General features: G+C 45.8%; 1 protein-coding gene across 1 annotated transcript in view; it reads right to left on the reverse strand.

The window, feature by feature from the left end:
* LOC310775947 (mitogen-activated protein kinase kinase kinase kinase 3-like) overlaps window positions 1-17,336 on the reverse strand; it is a gene marked incomplete at both ends in the record, with an annotated part of 120,504 nt that overhangs the window by 70,149 nt on the left and 33,019 nt on the right. Inside the window, one exon of the mRNA XM_083636070.1 lies at window positions 15,553-15,608. Coding sequence (XP_083492196.1) covers window positions 15,553-15,608 — 56 coding nt within the window. The remainder of the gene's footprint in view (window positions 1-15,552; window positions 15,609-17,336) is intronic.

The following is a 17,336-nucleotide window of genomic DNA, read 5'->3' on the forward strand; positions in this document are numbered from 1 at the left end:
TTATGTTATGGCTCTATTAAAGGAGCCTACACGTCTATTTCTAAGGCTCCTCTTGGCACCTCGGACCATAATGTGGTTTTCCTCGCTCCAACCTATAGAACAGCTCTGAAGAGGGGGAAAACAGAGCTAAGGAAGGTCCCACTTTGGACTGAGGCTTCCACTATGGCCCTCCAGGGCTGCTTCGACTGCACTGACTGGGAGGTCTTTAAGGATGCCTGCAGTGACCTAGATGAATTGACTGAGACTGTCACTGCTTACATGACCTTCTGTGAAGATAATGTTATCCCTCACAAATTATGTAAAGTTTTCCCCAACAAAAAGCCTTGGATAACTAAATCTGTCAAATCAGTTTTAAACATGAAAAATATCTCTTTTTACAGGGGGGATGCCAACCAAAAAGCTGAAGCAGCTAAAAATGTGAAAAAGGAAATAAGGAAAGTTAAGCTGAAATACAAAGACAAGGTGGAGAAGGAACTTGGGAAGGGTAACTCCCGTTTTGCATGGGAGGGGATCAAGTCAATGGTGGGGATGGAGAGAAAAGGGAAGAAATCTATTTTCTCTGACAAACCTGATGCAGTGCTGGCTGATGAATTGAATAGTTTTTATTTACGTTTTGATGAGCATGATTTTAAAAATGAACATCTAGCTTTCAGGGATGATACAAGAGCCCCTGAGAGTACTATTGTTATTGATGAGAATAAAGTCCTGAAATCTCTCATGCGCACTAAGGTGAGAACAAGTCCTGGTCCTGATGGCATTGGGAGCAGGATACTCAAAAACTGTGCCAGCCAATTGTGTGGCATTCTTTCTTTTATTTTCCAGTGTTCACTTCTTCAGAGAGAGGTTCCTAAAATATGGAAAGACTCTATTATAGTGCCAGTGGCCAAAGTTAGGACCCCCAAACTACTAAATGATTACCGTCCTGTGGCCCTCACCTCTTTGACCATGAAGGCTTTCGAGAGGATTGTTAGAAATGAGATCCTCATAAAGACCAAGGACAAACTTGAGCCCTTACAGTTTGCTTATAGAGCAGAGAGGGGGGTGGAGGATGCCACCACCTCCCTCCTCAATACCATTGTAAAACATTTAGAAGAGAGCAAAAACCATGTTAAGTTGCTTTTTATTGATTTTTCCTCTGCATTTAACTGCATACAGCCCCACGTCCTCGCACATAGACTTATGAGCGACTTTGATCTGGATTTTAACATTGTAAGCTGGCTGATAAGCTTTTTAACAGACCACTCTCAGAGGGTGCGAGTAAATGGCTTTCTTTCTAGTGTTCTTATGTCTTCTACTGGTTCACCACAAGGGTGCGTTCTTTCTGCCCTGTTGTTCATCTTGTACACCAATGGTTGTGTGAGCCATCATGGGTTAAGACAGATCTTCAAATTTGCAGATTACTCTGTGATAGTGAGTCTTCTCAAAAATGATGAGACTGGTCATGGCACAATTGTGGATGATTTTTTACAGTGGTGTGAAAAGTCCTTTCTTAAACTTAATGTGTCAAAAACAAAAGAAATGTCAATCGACTTTCGCAGACAGGCTCCCATCCCCCCATCACCTACCCTTATAAACGGGAAACAGGTAGAAGTGGTCAGCCAGTACAAATATCTGGGGACAATTCTGGACGACAAACTGAGTTTTGAGCCTAATGTGAAGGCAATTCTAAAGAAAAGCCATCAGCGCTTGTTCTTTTTAAGGAAGCTAAGAAGTTTTAACGTTGACAAGTCACTTTTGAAAATGTTCTATTCTTCTTGTATTGAGTCAGTCCTCACCTTTGCATTTATTTCTTGGTTTGGGAACATAAACTTGACAAACAAGAACATGCTAAAGAAAATTGTCAGGACGAGCTCCAAAATCACTGGCTGTAACTTGAATGACCTCTGTCTTCTATATAAGAGGAGGGTTCTTAACACGTTCACTGCCATTGACGAGATATCTCGTCTTAAAAAATCCAACGGTTGACTGCCATTGACGAGATATCTCGTCTTAAAAAAAAAAAAAAAAGATTTGACGGTGGGACGTCGATCAAACCTTTTTACATCTCCTATACAAATATTGGAGGTATTGAATGTGTATAATCTATTTTACCGACCCGCTAAGTGGCGACAGTGCTCTCCAGACGAGAGAAAGCAAAGAAAAAACAGCCGCGGGAGGAAGCCATTCTCAAGGAAATGGCTTGGCGAAAACGCTTTCGATTTCGCGCTGGGAGCTGGCTGTGGGGGATTGCAAATTTGCATAATAGATTATGGGTGCAACACACTTCCACGGAGGGAGGAGAAGAACACACGGAGGGAGGAGTTTGAAGGAGAGGGGAGTTTCCTGCTGTTATGGAGGAAATTACTGTTCAAAACTATTGTTTAGATGTCTGACGTCTTACTGATGCCAAAAATAAATTTAAAGTGACTGTTCTATCGAATTTCACAAAAAGCCATTTATCTCAGCTTAAATTTTCAGACGCTGAAACCATGCTGTATTCAAATGCTAATGCCTACATAACTACTAACTCTACAAACTAACTCTTTTAGACAGAGAAAGCACACATTCTATTAGTTCTTTTGAGATATTTTGTGTTCACAAAATCCTAACAGAAAATAATCCTCGGCTGTTGAAAGATGAGCCAGAATCCTCAAAAAAACCCTCTGGCAGAAGCTACCTACAGTAAAAAAAAAACGGCTGGCAGTGAATGTGTTAAGAAGGCTCAGGGTGTCCTGCGTGACCCACAGCACCCTCTTTACCCTGAGTTTTCCCTCCTTCCTTCTGGGCGCAGGTATAGGATGCCCTACTGTTGCAGGAACAGATACAGCCATTATTTTGTTCCTGAGGCTATTCGCTGTCTGAATTGTTGAATTCAATAGTAGCCTACTTCATGCCCCCTTTCTGTTTTAATTTACATGGTTTCGTGTCCTTTTAAATGTACTATGTTTTAAGACATCCCTACTTTTTACTGTTTCATGTCTGTATGTTTTTAAATTACATTTTTTTATGCTGCATATGAATTGCCCCAAGGGGGATAAATAAAGATTCTCTACTCTACTCTACTCTACTCTACTCAACTACAATTACGTGCTCAAGGAGAGGAGTGGGAATTGTACCTACCGCCCGACAGCAAGGAGAGCTCCCGTCTCGAGGAGAGCCAGCCACACAGTGAACACACAGACCTGAGTGTGGTGTCTAAGCGCGCTGATTGTGGAATCTGTCTCAGCCGCGCGAGCCGCGCCTGACAGCGCGCGGCTGCTAGCGGTCCCACTGATTCAGCAGATAATTGGGGAAATACCTATTACTGATGACGCGGCCTAGACAGCGTCTCTGTCGGGAACCCCGGGCTCTGATGTCACTGTGGTGGCTGGCCGTCCTCCCGCTCTCACCTGCTGGGGGGTAGGCTGACGAGACTCCACAATTTACATTGAATACGTTCATCACACGATGCTCTTAAAAAGTACAGTATCACAGGCCGCTTTTTTTAATCACATGTAATTGAGATTCACTTTTAAATTGAAAATGTTACCCCAAGAATAAAAATCAAATCAATGAGATTCCTAAAGATTCTCACCCCTATAGTTCCAGATCATGTCGTAATCCAAATTACTTCATCAATCATCTACAAATATTAATGTTTCATAAATGATTAGTTCATCATTAACTAAAGGCTTATAAGTGACTTATAACTGAACATTATTATAAAGTGTTACCGGCTCTTCTAGTCAGCATTAGCATGTTATCAATCCATAGCAGCAAGGAGACAGAGAAGCTGCTTTGCCTCTTGGTGTAAAACGTCTCAGCTCAGTGACTTGCTGCGTCTCTTTATACAGAAGCTCACAGCAAGATGGCCGCCAATGTGAGGATGACTGTTGTAACGATTCTAGTTCTGCTGTGTGTTATTATGGATCCCACATCTTTTCTCGGTACGAGCCGCCCAACTCTGTCTCTGATTGGGTTGGGTTTAAGCACGGGGAGGATGGGTTTAGCATGAGAAGTGATGATTGGTTAAGGTTAGGGCAAGACTATCCAGGAAGTAGGAGTGGGAACATTTTCAGCATGTGCGCTGGGTGAGCAGCTTTGATTGGAATGAATGTTGAATGCATCTTCCACGCTTTCTCCAGTTTCTTTTATACCTCCAGGGGAGGAGGGGAAGGCCTTAACTTTAGTTTAGCTCCTCCTCCACAGACTTCAGAAGGCTACTGATTGGACAATGGAAAAGGAGGAGTTTGGTACCAAAAATAGACGTGAAGCATCATCATGTTTACAGCCTGCACACACATGACAATATGCATACACACCACGTTCAGTCATTCAGCTGTGTGTGTGTGTGTGTGTGTGTGTGTGTGTGTGTGTGTGTGTGTGTGTGTGTGTGTGTGTGTGTGTGTGTGTGTGTGTGTGTGTGTGTGTGTGCGTGTGTGTGTGCGTGTGTGTGTGTCGACTGCAGCCTCCAGGTCGGATCAGCCGCTCAGAGTTCTGGCTCAGCAGAAGCCATTTATAAAGTCCATTATTAACCAGCCTCCTCCTCTGTAGTCTCTTAAAACAGACTAAACAGTCTGTACGTTACACCCCCAGAACATGCACAAGGAAGTTGGGAAAAAAACGTTCAGACTGGAAGGAATTTCGACAAAATCCGACCAATCACGACACTTTTATCCACGGAAAAAAATTCTGATTGGACTAATGAGCGGAAGACCCGCCTTTCTGCTTCCCATTCCGGTTGGTGCATGATTCTCCCCCACGAATTACAGACGGTACGGCGGAAACATTTGAAAATTGCGGAAGCCAACTCGTCTGTTCTAAGAGACTACCTCCTCTGAGCTGATCGGCTGCTCTGAGATCAGCTGCTTTTACTGTCTTCTGTTTTTCCTTCAACTCTGCTGAGATGTTTCCGAACAGTTTGTGTTTAAGCTGAGCTGGAAAGAAAAGTTCATTTGATTTGGGGGCGTCTGGGTCGTGTCGAGGTACAATCACTCTCCTACCACCGCGGAGACCCGGGTTCAATTCCTGGCAGCGGTACAGACACAATTGGCCGTGTCTGAGGGTGGGAAGCCGGTGGCGTATGAGTTCTGGTCGTTGCACTAGTGCCTCCTCTGGTTCGGGAGGAGGGGTTTCGGGGGGCACCTGTTCAGGGGGGGAGGGGGAGGGGAAGTGCGGTGAATAGCGTGATTTCATTTTCTTATCCAGAGAGACTCCATTGTTTGGTTGTAGGGATGCGCAGATCCGATACTGGTATCAGGTATCGGCCCCGATATAGCACAAAATTCTAGATTGGGTATCGGTGGCAAATGGCCCGATCCATAGACCGATCCATAGGGGCCATTCTATTCACTCTAATTCTATGTGTGCAGCGTGTGACGTCATATGCTAGCAACATGCTCAGCACGCCTGGTAGACTGTTTCCAAACAAGCTGATGTAGGCTAGGCAGCAGCAGCTAACAGCATGGAGCAAGCCAACGGATCACCTATTTGGAGGTATTTCACGCTAGCTACACCAACCAGTTTGACACAGGGCTCGACATTAACAGCTGCCCAGTTGATAAGGTGACATCACACACGGACCCTCTCTCTCCCTCTCTCATCTCCCTGACGCAGCCCTGCTTGATTAACTCATTCACCGCCAAATACGTCTTTGACGTGTTATCAGAAATAGCCATCCACGCCAAAGACGTGTTTGACGTGTTTTTGGTTTTATTAGAGCAGCGCGTGCAGCAAACACTTTCCCAGCCTCTGACATGTCATCTGGTCCCTATCCTCAAAGGGTAGCCGACAACACGCGATCAAACACATACCGCAGCTGTTGTTTTGAAATTGAGCAAGAGGAAAAGCAGAAAATGGGTAACGCTTCCTTGTGCAGACAGGAGAAACGCCATTGAAACGCGCCTCGGCGCGCTGCACGAGCTGGAGTCGCCTTCCTCTGTGCCAGCCGGGAGAAAACGGGAGAAAGTAATCAAGAGATGTGTTTGATCATCGGAGGAATGAGGAAATGATCGATCAGTTTGCGAGGGCGGTGAGGACGTGTTGAATAGCCGAGGGGAAAACGGGAACGATCAGATAGCAGGGAGGATATGACAGGGAGACATGGACGAGGACTGGTGGACCAGAACAAAACAAAATAAACACACAAGGCAGAAGCGGCAGTCACAGCAGCCCGCTGTCCTTTCTCAAGAGCTATTCAGTTGGTTCATGAAATCGCTGGGCTGCGTGCCCTCCAGTGTTGCTCCTGGCCAATCCCAGCGCCACAGGGCGTGGTTATTGCTTATCCTATGTGGGGTTAGAAATCTAAAAGGGGGATCGTGTGTGTGTGTGTGTGTGTGTCTGTCTGTCTGTCTGTCTGTCTGTCTGTCTGCACACTCACTCACACCGAGTAAACTGTATTGTTGAATGTAAAAAAAAAGCACTTCATGTGTATATATATATATATATATTTTTTTTTTTTGTCATTTGTGTCCTAACGAATAATATTTACATGTCTGATGTCAATACAGTTCAAAATAAAAGAATTGAGAGTGAGTTCTGCCTGAGATTGTGCCCTTTTACAAAAATTGCCTTTTCTCCTGTTTATTTTCTCAGCGAGACCTTTTGGGGGAAAACAGGGTGTATATAAATGGCTATAAGTAGAGTACAGAACATGCTAAAAGCTCACTTTTTTTTTCCTGGTGAACCCAGAGACGTACATCTTCATTTTGAGGTATTGCAAATCACTCTGGTGCTAATAGATAATTTACTGTGGGTCTTGAAAGATGACCAACAATTATGAAAATCTTTGGCCTGTGCTAAATATTGGCAGTCCTAAACTGGCCCTGAATGAGTTAAGAGCAACTCCGACTCCGCAGCTAGTTAACGATCTTTAACGAGCAGCAGATGTTGCATGCTTGTATGTGGTGAAACGCTGTCCAGAGACAATAACATGGACTGTCTATAACCCTGAAGTTTGCGTGAGGACCTACATGTAGCTGTGATATTTCTGTTGTGAATAATTCTACCTCATTCTGTTTGTTTGTTTAGCATAGCCTACTTGCCGACGTCTTGCTCAATTGACTGACGGTTTAAGTATCCTACTTTTCAGATGAAGTTACCTTACGTTATTATCAGTGCTGGTCAGGCTAATGTAGGCTAATGTTGATTATTGTGTGCTAATATTAGTAGCCTAATTCTGTATGGCTTTATTGGTGTATGGACACAGTTGAAATGTTTATTACTCTCCCTTATTAAGACAATATGTTAATATGTGCTAAACAAGAGAGGTAAAGTTAGTTACTTATCTCAATACACAGTGTACTTAGCTATTGTATAACAGAAATAACCGTCATATTTGTTATATTTGGATTTAGGCTACATTAAACTCAAGACCAGTTTCGGCAACCAAAAGCTGATGCCTAGCGACTGTGGAGTCGCAGGGCTGCATTGGGGAGATGAGAGAGAGAGAGTCTGTGTGTGATGTCATCTTATTAATATCGATTTAGGGTTTTAGGAATATTAGAAACATGTTTATTTTGGGGTGCACATTTTGCTGTTTGCTGTCGCTATTGTTTATATGTTAAAATGTGGTTGCCACTGAGGCAACCACAGGCCAAATTTATTTTTATGGTTGCCAAGGGCAACTGGACAGCCGTTAACTCATTCATGGCCAGTTTAGGACTGCCAATATTTAGCTCAGGCCAAAGATTTTCATAATTGTTGGTCATCATTAAAGACCCACAGTAAATTATCTATTAGCACCAAAGTGATTTGCAATACCTCAAAATGAAGATGTACGTCTCTGGGTTCACCAGAAAAAAAGTGAGCTTTTAGCATGTTCTGTACTCTACTTATAGCCATTTATATACACCCTGTTTTCACCAAAAAGGTCTCTGAGAAGGGAAATAGGAGAAAAAGGCATTTTTGTAAAGGACACAATCTCAGGCAGAACTCGCTCTCAATTCTTTTATTTTGAACTGTATTGACATCAGACATGTAAATAGTATTGTCTCTCTCTCTCTCCGTTAACGGAGAGAGAGAGAGAGAGAGAGAAGGAAAGAGAGATGGAGTGTGTGTGTGTGTTCGCGCGTTGCTCGACGCATAGCACAGACAGAGAGGGTTTACAGAGAGGAAGAGATCTCTGCGCTGCGAGTGCACAGTGCTACTGTGTGTGTCAGTGTGTGCGTGCGCGCGCGTGTGTGATTCAATTAAATCTTATGACGTGATAAGATCATGCATTTTAGCACCGCACGCACCGCTCTCTTCAATGAGGAAATGGAAATCCAGAAAGTGTCGATTTTGGGGGTTTGGGTTGAAAGTAATGTCAACTTACTTTCTGAGGCACACAATTACTCACATAAGACCCTACATTTAATAGTTAGAAGGTTTTTGTGGATTTTGGTTTCCAGGGACTTTAAGACCTTGGTGCGCATGGTGAGGCAGGAAGTGACCACTTCCACTTTGACTCTCCATACAGGTGACAGCAGAAATGTCACATCACTCAGCTGCAGCTCCACATGCCCCCCCCCCACGCACACACACACCCCCCCCCCCCCACACACACACCCATACACACACACACACACGCCCCCCCCCACACACACACGCGCCGGCAGCGTTTCCTCCACGTTAGCAAATATCACTAAGTGCTCCGAGGCCAAGTCTTACATTATAGATCACACAGACGCGCACGCACGCACGCACGTGTGCACACACGCACGTGCCGCACACACACACACACACACACACACACGCTCGCAGTTAGCTAGTAAATAATTCAGACAGCTGAGGTGAAGGAGATTGGAACAAACGGATCGTATGCAGGGTCACAGCTCTGCACTCAGGGTGCTGCGACACTAGATTTACATCATATATTCAAGACCTTTAGATGTGATCATTTTAATGTCAAAATGAAAACAAACATGAGCATTTGTGAAACGTTTTTCTGACATTTCGGGACTAAAACTCTGAAACCTGATGTTGAATTCTGTGAGCAGGAAAAGTGAAATCCTTCATTTATCTGCCCAGACATCTGATAGAATAATAATGGCAATTGGAACGGGAATAGAACAAGGAACAAGAATAGGACTACGACTGGCCCTCTCCACTCCCCTTCCTCTCCACTCCCCTTCCTCTCCACTCCCCTTCCTCTCCTCTCCCCTTCCTCTCCACACCCCTTCCTCTCCTCTCCCCTTCCTCTCCACTCCCCTTCCTCTCCTCTCCCCTTCCTCTCCACACCCCTTCCTCTCCTCTCCCCTTCCTCTCCACTCCCCTTCCTCTCCACTCCCCTTCCTCTCCTCTCCCCTTCCTCTCCACACCCCTTCCTCTCCTCTCCCCTTCCTCTCCACTCCCCTTCCTCTCCTCTCCCCTTCCTCTCCACTCCCCTTCCTCTCCTCTCCCCTTCCTCTCCACTCCCTTCCTCTCCACTCCCCTTCCTCTCCACTCCCCTTCCTCTCCACTCCCCTTCCTCTCCACTCCCCTTCCTCTCCTCTCCACTCCCCTTCCTCTCCACTCCCCTTCCTCTCCTCTCCACTCCCCTTCCTCTCCTCTCCACTCCCCTTCCTCTCCTCTCCCCTTCCTCTCCACTCCCCTTCCTCTCCACTCCCCTTCCTCTCCTCTCCCCTTCCTCTCCACTCCTCTTCCTCTCCACTCCCCTTCCTCTCCACTCCCCTTCCTCTCCACTCCCCTTCCTCTCCTCTCCCCTTCCTCTCCACTCCCCTTCCTCTCCACTCCACTCCCCTTCCTCTCCACTCCCCTTCCTCTCCACTCCCCTTCCTCTCCACTCCCCTTCCTCTCCACTCCCCTTCCTCTCCTCTCCCCTTCCTCTCCACTCCCCTTCCTCTCCACGCCCCTTCCTCTCCACTCCCCTTCCTCTCCTCTCCCCTTCCTCTCCACTCCCCTTCCTCTCCACTCCCCTTCCTCTCCACTCCCCTTCCTCTCCACTCCTCTTCCTCTCCACACCCCTTCCTCTCCACTCCCCTTCCTCTCCACTCCCCTTCCTCTCCTCTCCCCTTCCTCTCCACTCCCCTTCCTCTCCACTCCCCTTCCTCTCCACTCCTCTTCCTCTCCACTCCCCTTCCTCTCCTCTCCTCTTCCTCTCCACTCCTCTTCCGTTTGCTCATTCAGGGGAGGGGTCGCCATATTAAAGGATGGCTTTACCGATAATCAACCCACTTTGTATCATTCATAATCTTGGTAATATAAGCACATGGGCAGTGTTTACCTTCTCCCTCTCTCCCTCACAGAGATCTCCCATTTCCTCCTCTGGCACGTTAGAACGCGTCACAACGGAGCTGCAGAAGTTCTGCTGGAGAGGCAGAATCTGCTCCGAGGGCAGCTGTTATTGTTTATTTAAATGTTTTAAGTATGCGCACATCCACGGAGAATGGCATGGAGAGCCTTTAACAAGCCTCAATGACTTACAGCTGGTGGGGGCGGAGTTCCTGCAGGCAGCAGCAGGAGCATTTTTCTCCGTGAGGGTAACAGAGAGAGAAGGTAAAGCACTGCCCATGTGCTTATATTGCAGAGATTATGTATGATACAAAGTGGGTTGATTACCGGTAAAGCCATCCTTTAAGGGCCGTCCCAAACCATATCAGAATCAGAATCAGAATCAGAAAAACTTAATCGATCCCCGAGGGGAAATTGAGTCATGACTACAGTTGCTCACGCTCAGGTAGTGTAAAAAGTGACTACTCTGTCAAGTCTTTAAACACCAGAGGCTGGTGTGTCTGGTGACCAGACACATGTTAACACGTTGACTGCCAATGACGAGTTGAGACGTCAAAAAAAAAAAAAAAAAAAATTTTGACGGTGCTACGTGGAGACGGTGCTACGTGGATCAATGCCCCCCACGTCTCCTATAAAAATATTGGAGCTACCGAACGTGTACAACCCATTCCACCGACCCACTAAGTGGCGACAGTGCTCTCCATTCTAGAGGAAGGCAAGCAAAAAGCAGTGTGAGGTAGCCATTCTCATGAAAATGGATTGGCGAAAACGCTTTCGCGCTTGGGAGCTGGCGGTGGGGTTTTGCAAATTTGCATAATAGATTACGGGTGGAACACACTTTGAAACACGCAGCATAAATAAGACCAGAATCGCAAAAGCTTCATCAAAGCTCTCAGAACCCCAAGAAACGAGCGAGCCCATCCATCCAGACTTGCCCAGCGGCCGCCAGGCAGACAGGCAGACAGGCACAGCAGCAGCAAAGCAGTGAGCCTGGTGACGCGAGGTTACAGCAGCAGCAGCAACGAGCTTGTGACACGCCCGCTGCAGCCAAGAAGAACACACACGGAGGGAGGAGTTTGAAGGAGAGGGGTGTTTCCTGCTGTTATGGAGGAAATTACTGTTCAAAACTATTGTTTAGATGTCTGACGTCTTACTGATGCCAAAAATGAATGGTTAAAGTGACTGTTCTATCGAATTTCACAAAAAGCCGTTTATCTCAGAATAAATTTCCAGACGCTGAAACCATGCTGTATTCAACTGCTAATGCTTACATAACTACTAACTCTACAAACTAACTCTTTTAGACAGAGAAAGCACACATTCTATTAGTTCTTTTGAGATATTGTGTGTTCACAAAATCCTAACAGAAACGAATCCTCGGCTCTTGAAAGATGAGCCAGAATCCTCAAAAAAACCCTCTGGCAGAAGCTAACTACAGTATTGAAAAACGGCTGGCAGTGAATGTGTTAAGTTCCCTCTCTCTACTCTGTCAAGTATTTTTGATCATTCACACAGCTTTGCTTTCCTGACTTGTGTGTGCATATAAGTGAACTAGAGAACGCTATGAAAATCATGTTGAGAGCGCTTCCATTGTGCACAAAACACAGCGCATGGAGCGGTTTTTTTGTACTCTGTTTTGTTTCCCCTGCAGTCGCGTGCAGTACAGATCAGAACACAACGACCACACAGATGGTAACCAGCTAGTTGTGTCTGTTTGATGTTGTTCACTGTCAACATGAAAGCCAGATTATTGCCAATTCTGGCAGCAGCGGAGGTCGAGGATCCCTCGGGAGGAGAAAATGTAGGAGTGAAAAAGACGAGCAGCGTGCTTTTCCTTTTTTCAGCTTTAAAACGACCACAGCGCTCCTCCAAAAACAAAAGACGCCACCAGCGCTGAAACGCCAGGTGCGTTCATTAAAAGAGGCGCACGTCTAGCGCGTCCTTACATAGAGAATGAATTGCAGAAAGACGCTGGCAGCTCCAAAAGCGCTTTGGGTGTGAATGTCCTCTAAGAGTGGCACTTTGGCACACTGCCTCTCCCCGCTCTCCACCTGCTCTTCAATATGTTTTTCTAGGATGGCAAAGGCCCGCTCTACTATGCCTCTGATTGGCTTACCCTGATATTCTTACCCTAAAGCCTAATTAAACTTATTGGAAAGTGTCGCTCGACACATGGTCCCGACAACAAGGAAAGTGTCGCTCATGTTGCTGCATTTATGGTTCAGCGAACAATAACATTGTCCTCGGCTCAACGGTCACGTGACACTCGACATAGAGAACGCTATAGAACTAGTGCAGACAGCCAAGAGAGGGAATCTGCTGTATGCTGGTTTGTTGTCTAGCCTGACATCACCAGACCAATTCCCAACTGTCAAAGCAAATTAAGTTAAGTTAAGTTAAGTTATCCTTTATTTATCCCCTTGGGGAAATTCATCCTCTGCATTTGACCCATCCTCTACTAGGAACCTAGAACTAGGAGCAGTGGGCAGCCACTGTGCAGCGCCCGGGGACCAACTCCAGTTCTTTTGTCAGTACCTTGTTCAGGGGCACTGACAGGAGTATATTAACCCTAACATACATGTCTTTCTTGATGGTGGGAGGAAACCGGAGCACCCAGAGAAAACCCACACGGACACGGGGAGAACATGCAAACTCCACACAGAAAGGACCTGGGACGGACCGGGGTTCGAACCCGGGACCCTCTTGCTGTGAGGCAACAGTGTTAACCACTGAGCCACCGTGCCGTTAAACATGAGCTCACAGATTCATCAGGTTCCCAGGCAGCAATAAAACCGCTACAGTGAAACCACGTCGGAGGCGAGATGTAACGTACTTGGCTGCAGCTGCATATAACAACACACACAACCACACAACTCACCTCCTCTCTCTCTGGGAAGTTGGTCACGCGGTGTTCTTTGTGATTTTCACGAAGTCATACATCAAGGACAGGCTGATAAAAATATTCCTTTCATTCATTTCAATACAGCGAAAACCAAAACAAGGAAGTCAACCGCGCGTGCCTTCGTTCTATATAGCCAATCAGACTTGCGCAACAGTATGTGACGTAGTCAGCGACATTAGAAATTTCACTTGGTAGGAGACACTACTCGGCGACACTTGAAAGTGTCGACAAAGACCTAATTTCTGTCTGCGACGGTTTCAAAAGTGTCGACAGACCAAGTATAAATTGGGTTTAACCCCTAACCAATCACCACTCATCATGCACGACTACTAGCCAATCAGAGGCAGAGGAGGGCGGGTCATCATGCCTTCACCATCCTAGCTCTCAAGACGACTGAGGAAAAGGAAGCAGTATGTCTAAACGAAATGACACAAAAATTAGCGTAATTTACACAAGATTTCCATCATTAACTTGCTGTAAAGGTAAGCTAGGCGATGTGCTCATATGTGTACCAGTGTAATCTGTCAATAAGCCGAGTGATATTCTTTTTTTTTAAGTAATATTTTCCCCCAGATTTTTTATCCCATTTTTATCCCCCATTAGTGCTAATTCTTAATTTATTTATCCTGGTTGCTGCTCCACCCTCTGTTGATTTGAGGAGAGCCGAAACTGGCTCCATGCTTCCTAACATGGGCAGTTAGCCAGCCTCTTCTTTTCACCTGACAGGGGAAGCTTCACCGGTAGGACATAGCACGTGGGAGGATCACGCTATTCCAACGACTTCCCCTCCCTCCGAACAGGCGCCCTTAACGACCAGAGGAGGAACCACATCAGCGACCAGGATATTGCATGTTCCTATATGAAGGAAACCCCCTGGGAGGCACGGGGAGAACATGCAAACTCCACACAGAAAGGCCCTTTTGACGACCCCACCCGGGCGGCGGGCACTCGAGGACGACGGGAACGCACTCCTTCAGCGCTCACAGCGTCCCAGATGGGAATCGAACCCAGGACCTTCTAGCTGTGAGGCGACAGCGCTTACCACTGCACCACCGTGCCCCCAGCAGAGTGATATTTTAACGTTATTGGGAATACAGATTGGTTGCCTTGTGTGCGCTTGGCTGCCCCGGAGGCATTCATTGGAGAGACCAAATTTCAAAGATAATATTGTGTTGTGTTGATACTGATATATATATATATAATTATATATATATATATATATATATATATATATATATATATATATATTAGGGACGCACCGATATGAAAATTTTGGCCGATGCCGATAACTGATATTAACATTGCTGTTATGGCCGATAACCGATGTTTACCGATGACGATATGATCTGTATAAAACCACATTTTCATGATCATCACATTTTGTACATACTGAAAAACACATGTAAACACTGAATTTGAAAAAGTAATGCATTTCTTTATTTCCAAAACTTTTGGAAAAGCCCATAAATCATAGATTTACTGCATTATTTCATCTCAATGTGAAGAATTTGGCTGATAATGATAACCGATATTAACATTGCAACATCGGGCCGATACCGATATGGTAAAAAATGACTAACATCGGCCGATACCGATATGATTGCCGATATATCGTGCATCCCTAATATATATATATATATATATTTATAAAACGGCTCTCTCAAATCAAGCAATCTGATTGGTTCACAGCCATTGTATAATTCCAGTAACCGAGTTCAATAACCCATGGCCATGGGTTATTGGTTGCCATGGCAACTCTCTTACTAAGAGAGTAATAATAAGGCTTACCTCAAATGACAACGTAGAAAAAAAAATGGCGGAGACAGCTGTCAGATCCTTGTGAATCGATCTTCGCTTATAACTTTACTAATACTTCGCAGAAAATGATGTTTTGTACAAGAATAGATGCGGGCTAATGTCTTCTTTGCAAAAGAAAGGCTGTTAACCCCGCATTTAACCCCGCATTTAACCCCGTAACGTTAGTTGGTGTCGGGCTTTGCAGAAAGCATTCAGCTTCTCAGCAAGCGCTGAGAATGCAACGCTGCGCTCGCGCTGCCTGTCGGGGTTTCCAGAAAGCTCTCAGCTACTCAGCAAGCGCCAGGATTGGCCAATGTCAACTTCAGTCTCCAGAACGATCCAATCAAATCACCCGCATGTTCTTGCGGTCCCGCCTTACAGTAGTGTTTCAACTGACTCTATCAGAATGACATGCCAGTCGGAGTCGGACTTATAGTATTATTATTATTATTATATTATCATACTTGGAAACCGTTTTATAAAAGCAATATAGCACTCGAGCTGCGTGTGTTGTGGAATCCCCCCCCTGCTCCCCCTGCGGCCTCGTGGGATAACAGCTGATCAGGGGGATATATTTGGCACAACACACTGGCTCTCATGCTATATTGCTTAAATATATGGTTGAAAAACTCTTGTTTTGTGTTTTGTGTGTGTGTGTGTGCGTGTGTGTGTGTGTGTCTCACCTGGTTCCACCCAGCAGGGGTCCTACTGGAGCGTCTTCCTCCTCCACCTGCAGAGCCTGACAGACAGCAGGTCACATGTCACAGGTTAGACCGCCTCATTGGCCAGCACAGCAACATTCCCATTCATGGATAAATAAATAACCTAAATAACTACAGATGTGATCGATTTCAAAACACTACTGTCGCAGCAGTTAAGTGTTTTTCTTTGGCTGCTAGTTCAGTGAGTTTTGGTCGTAGAGTGATCACTGCCCTCGTGTTTCTCGTCAGAAAATGTGTTTTTACCGTTCTCCCGAGTGGATTTGGGTTTGACTGGATCCAACCAGCTGTTGGGTGTCTGTCAAGACAAGTACACCTGCCCACCCACTGCAAACACTGGGTGAAAGCTTGAGGTCAGACGGAAACGAAGAACGAAATGAAATGTGAGTTCACGTCACCGGCTGGTTAGTCTCGCTGGCCAGCCTCCTCTCTCTTCCGTCCGAGGAGTCTGGCGCAGGGGACTATTTACAGCGACACACAGGGAGGAGGGAGCGGAAGCCGCTCTGATTGACATGGTCGGAGCCAATGACAGAGCTTCTTAAGGGGGGAGCGGAAATCCGGCAGCGTCTGAAACCGACGCCTCCAATGGGAGAGCAGAGTAGAGCAGGGGAGGGTTTATCCCAGTTATGGAGACCTGCGGCGCCAGACTCCTCGGACGGAAGGGAGAGGAGGCTGGCCAGCGAGACTACCGGCTGGTTTACCAGGCTAACAAAAGGTTTCTTCCAGTAGCACTGTGTCAGTATGCTGTGAGGAAAAACCAATAATATAGCTGAATGATCTGACTCACCAGCAGAAGGTGCTGCTGCTCTACACTACAGGATTGGGGATTCTAGAGCAGGTACATAGATGTCTGTTCAGATGCGGCGGTTGAATCTCCGATCCGGTTGAATCCCCGATCCTGTCTCCTTGGGCTGGGCTAGCAGCTAAATGCTAACTATGGTGAAGGGGAAAGATGGGAAGATTTCCCCCACTGACCCATTGACCACGTGTCTATGACGAGACACCGCCTGAATGTATAGAGCCGCTGGCCCGGTAGCCGGCTGCAAAAAGTCCAACCATTACCGTGACCACCGCAGCTGTACTTTTGCAGCAATAGGGTATTTCAAAACAGCTAGTCTCTCCCAGGCCCAGACTCAAATATGATGTTGAATCGCTGCGCTCCACACCACTCCACACCACTCCACCACTTCACAGTAGGCATGGGTTGGTTTGAAAATTTTGAAACCGGTTTGATATTCCCCCAAAAAACGTATCAAACGAATTTTACACACAATTTGTAAACTAAAAAAAAAAGTATTTAGTGTAGCCCATAAATTACTGTAATGTGACTGCAGTTGGTGGCGATAATGCACCTCTAAGCTGGTATGCCAACCAGCACTAACACTGAATAAATATAAGCAGAACCATTTAACTGTAACAACACACTGTTTTTATTTCTCATAACTATTCAGCTTAACTTTTCTTCAAACATCAACATAATAAACAAAATAAGACTTTTGCCTACTAGTGCAACTTGAGAAGAGGCTAATACGAAAAATCCCTAACCCTAAAAAAAAAAGTTTTTTCGTTTTTCGTTTTTTCCGGTGATCAAACCGGTTTGGGCTGGTACACCGAATCGAGCCATGCCTGAGTAGGATGTCAAAAATATTGATACTTCGGTACTTACTCGATACTAAACATTTTAAACGGATAGTATCGAGTTTATCGACACCAGACACAACAGCGCTTTCTCCGCCTCCCCCACACAA

The sequence above is a fragment of the Poromitra crassiceps genome (assembly GCF_964638095.1).
Source record: "Poromitra crassiceps genome assembly, chromosome: 4".
Taxonomy (NCBI): domain Eukaryota; kingdom Metazoa; phylum Chordata; class Actinopteri; order Beryciformes; family Melamphaidae; genus Poromitra; species Poromitra crassiceps.